This window comes from Rhamphochromis longiceps, linkage group LG5 (genome assembly GCF_057381845.1).
Source record: "Rhamphochromis longiceps isolate RC_006_pf linkage group LG5, R_longiceps_female_GT1.1, whole genome shotgun sequence".
Classification (NCBI taxonomy): domain Eukaryota; kingdom Metazoa; phylum Chordata; class Actinopteri; order Cichliformes; family Cichlidae; genus Rhamphochromis; species Rhamphochromis longiceps.
In genome coordinates this window covers 37,661,606-37,665,662 of record NC_140561.1, presented here as the reverse complement: position 1 = coordinate 37,665,662, position 4,057 = coordinate 37,661,606, and the positions used below count along the sequence as shown (strand labels likewise).

Below are 4,057 nucleotides of genomic sequence, written 5' to 3'. Positions count from 1 at the left end.
ATATGGGAGTATCACTGGTGAGAGAATACGCCAGGTCTTCTCTCTCTAATGCGTGAGATTTCGAGTATTAAATCATACTGCAATACATGCCCATATGCAAATTTGAAAAGTGCCTGTAATCATTTCTTCTCTTCATGCTTGCTTCAAAAAGATTTCTTCAAACACATTTCCACTAAATGACGGTCAAAAAATCTCCACTCTTTTTAAAGCTGAGGCTCAGTCAGTCAGAATTAGTCAAACCTCATATTACCAAGTTTGTCCCTGTTAGTTTTTTACCACATATGATAATGAACACTTATCTTTGCACCTCCTTGACCAAAGCATGCGGTTAGTTCAGTATAAATTATAACAACTTATTATAACAACAATAGATCTGAGTTAAAATTCAAAATCACATTGTGTATCTGTGATATATAATAATGTCATATGACTCCACCCATAAATTTAACAACCACACCTGAGTTTAATTTGCACCTCTGCCTGGTTTCCAGTGCTCCTGCTATTTTTAGTTTGTTCTGTGGAGTCTTGTTCTCTCACTTTGCACTTTGTGATGGAGCTCCTCCACTGTTTCAGAGCAGTGAGCCTTTAACTTCAGTTTTATGGAGGAGTTGAAGAGGATGAAGTGACAGGACACAGATCTAAAGGTAAATTAAGAAATTTTTGGAATAGTCAGAAATTTTAAATTTTTGATGCAATGTGGTGATGTTATAGCAGAACATTGAAAGTCTGATCCTGGACAATGAAATCTCTGTGAGTTTTAATTAAAAAAAAAATACTGATGCTTATCTGGCATCTTTTGAGCTGGAAACAATGGAATCTTTTACTGAAAATGTAACACCTGCTTAGTATAGTAGGGTTAAACTTATAGACTAGATTCGAGAGGAGTAAAATAAATTTGAGAGAATTGAGTGTTGAACAGCCGGCAGATTTATTACAATGTTACAGTGGTGCAATAATCCAATGTAAACAGCATAGAAAATTAACAGAAGATCAACAGAGAAGAGCGCTCTTTTGAAAATAACAACAAAATAAAATAAAATAAGTAGTCTCTTTAGACCTGACTCCTGATGAGCAGGATATTGGGAGTTCAATAGTTTCCCAGAGAAACAATCCGTATGAAGTAAGCAGTTTTTGCTCTTGCTTATCTGAAATCCTGCGATTCGAAGTAATTCAGACTGTAGCTCTACTCCTGCATCCAGAACAGCTGGCCACACTGCTTTTGGATTCGCCAAGAGTTTTCACAGGGTCTGGCTCGCCATCCATATCCAGAACCACTTCAGATCCAGGATCACAAAAAACCAGTCTGCACATACAGTACAGAGCAATAAACAAAATAGTTCTTAACAGTTTTTCTAAATAAAATGAGATCTCATAAAGTTTTCAAAATCAAGTACACTGTCGTTTTAACATTGTTCTGTCTCTATGAATTCCATTTGTATTGCTTTACAGCATTACAATCAATTGTATTTAAATACCCCTTTTTAAGGCATATGTAATCACATCATGAAATGTTTGTAACGTAACTAGTTTTAAATAACTTATTTACATGTATTAACCTATAACTGAAATGACAAAGTGCAGAAAAGGCACTGGACAACATTTATGGCTAAAAGAGAAGTGCATCCTGCATTAGTTTTGCACATTTGTGAAGATGCCCAATCAAATAGACAATAAAATAAAATACGACATTCCATTTCACACACGATTCAAGTACTCCGACTGGTTTTAGCTTTTTTTAGACAATACGGAATTCGCACTGTTGCAGTGTTTACCACATGTAAAATTAGCATAAGTTTTCCTGCTAACTTATCATCTCTAGTAACTCACCGGAATTCCCAAGAAACAAATACACGCTCTGCCTGGTTTTGGTCGAGAGTAAAACACATAAAGGCCTCTGAAAAGTACATAACTTTAAGTTAGAGACTGTTGAAAATACTTTATAACACTTATTTTATACCAAAAGACTCACTGTGTAGCTTGTTATTTGCTCTCGGTGTCTTGCTCCGTTTTGCCTAGCTTAATGCAGCAACGTGCTTTTGTTGCATTCACTGAACTACGGAAAATCAAAGTGTGTTCAAGGGGTGTCGGAAATAATAATACCAGGTAAAAACAAGAAAATACTAGTAACCATGTCTATAGGGGTTACACCCTCCCCCTTTGAATAAACATGAGTGCCTTCATGTACTTAAAATGTATCTAAACATCATAGATTTGAGTGTTTTCATAGCTACTAAACGACTCAAGAGCTTGGTTAAAGTTATCCAGAAATCGTTGTGCAAAGGATATAAGGGGTTGACCCAACTGGGGGTAATGAAACCGTCCTGGGGGTCGCTTTAATCTCTCAGATTTTCTCACTTGAGGTGTTTCAGGAGTTATTTCAGGTGTTTGTTCAGCATGTTGGTCAGTGATATTTTCACTCTGCTCTATGTTTTCTATCTCAACATCTGGTTCTCCTTGAACTTGGACAATATGATTCTCTCCCATGATGTTGGAGTGAGATTCCTCATTCAGCAATTCAGGTTCAGTTTGATTTCCCTGTCCATGGTCATTCTCGTCCGAGATTGTCTCTATTGGTTGAAGCAAAGAGTTGTCACTTTTGAGCGTACATGGATCATTTTGAATTTCGGAGCTTGTTGTCTCATTTTGCACATGGGAATGGTTTTGAGTTTGGTCACAAATTCTGATAAACGTCTTGGTTTGGATTGAGGGATGACTTGAAATGCATTCATACTCCTCCTCAGACTCTGACATTTCTGTATCTTTAGGTTCAGAAGGGCTCTGCCGAGTCTTAGGTCGACGTGGAGGTTTGGGCTTTGTCTCAACCTCATCCTCAATGTCTGAGAGATCACCACATGCAAGTAAAAGGTCTCGATGAAGAGTCCTGCTCGGACCACCACCCTTCTCCGGTTGGACCACATACACAGGAACATTTTCCAGTTTCTTAACAACACGGTACACCATGTGTTCCCATTTATCGCCAAGTTTGTGTTTACTGCGCAAACGAACGTTCTTGACTAAGACTCTGTCCCCAGCTTGAAGTGTGGACTCTCTGACTTTTTTATCAAACCTGTTCTTGTTTCGCTCAGCAACTCTCTTGGAGTTTTCGAGTGCAATCTGGTAACTTTCCTCAAGCCTAGCTTTCAGATTGCGCACATACTGGGAATGGGATGTTGGTGAGTCCCCTGTAACTGGCAACCCAAAGGCAAGGTCGACTGGTAGCTTGGGTTTTCGACCAAACATTAGCTCGTAAGGGCTAAACCCGGTAACCTCACTCTTTGAACAGTTGTAGGCGTGGGTAAGAGGCTTGACAAAATCACGCCAATGAATCTTTTGCTCATCCTTCAGAGTGCCCAGCATACCAAGCAGGGTGCGATTGAATCGCTCAACGGGGTTACCTCTCGGGTGATAAGGACTGGTCCTTACTTTTTTAATGCCTGTGGTTGAGCACAATTCCCTAATAACATGTGACTCAAAATCCCTCCCCTGGTCACTATGGAGGCGTTCGGGGAACCCATAGTGAACTAAAAAGTTTTCCCCAAAGATTTTTGGCCACAGTGGTTGCCTTTTGGTCTCGGGTGGGCAAGGCCACTGCATATTTCGTGAAATGATCTGTGATGACCAACACGTCTTTGGTACTCTTACTGTCGGGTTCAATAGAAAGAAAGTCCATACACACCAATTCCATTGGGCGTGTGGTTTTGATGTTAACCAGTGGTGCTGCTTTTTCAGGCAAGGACTTCCTTCTAACACAACGACCACAGTTCTTTATTTTAGTCTCAATATCAGCACCCATCTTAGGCCAATAAAATCTTGCCCTCACTAGATCATGAGTACTCTCCCACCCCATATGACCCATATCATCATGGAGCAGCTTGAGAACAGTAGACCTAAGAGAGACAGGGAGTACAAGCTGGTAAGTTGTAACTGAGTCACACTGTCGTTTCCTATACAGAAGGCCATTTCTCATTTCAAAACGTTTCCATTCTCTGAGCATCAGTTTTATGTCAAATGTTTCAGACCTGTTTTCGCATGGAACATCAGCACCAGATTCTAGTAA

The 4,057-nt window shown here is 39.7% G+C and overlaps 1 protein-coding gene across 3 annotated transcripts; it reads right to left on the bottom strand.

Moving 5' to 3' along the window:
• Nucleotides 1-836: 836 nt before the first annotated feature.
• LOC146670541 (uncharacterized) lies at nucleotides 837-3,824 on the bottom strand. 3 transcript variants are annotated; one of them, XM_085407514.1, is made up of 3 exons: nucleotides 1,970-3,824; nucleotides 1,828-1,894; nucleotides 837-1,303 (listed from the first exon to the last, which is right to left on the bottom strand). In XM_085407514.1, the coding sequence occupies exon 1, from the start codon at nucleotides 3,592-3,594 to the stop codon at nucleotides 2,197-2,199; it is 1,398 nt and encodes a 465-aa protein (XP_085263640.1). In that variant the 5' UTR covers nucleotides 3,595-3,824; the 3' UTR covers nucleotides 837-1,303; nucleotides 1,828-1,894; nucleotides 1,970-2,196. The 3 variants fall into 3 exon arrangements, with proteins under 3 accessions (XP_085263640.1, XP_085263639.1, XP_085263641.1); XM_085407513.1 differs by having other exon boundaries at nucleotides 1,828-3,824; XM_085407515.1 differs by lacking the exon at nucleotides 1,828-1,894.
• Between the last annotated feature and the right edge of the window lie 233 nt (nucleotides 3,825-4,057).

Excerpts from the sequence above, each read along its gene's own strand:
- LOC146670541 (XM_085407513.1), bottom strand. The coding sequence starts at position 3,594 with ATGCAGTGGCCTTGCCCACCCGAGACCAAAAGGCAACCACTGTGGCCA.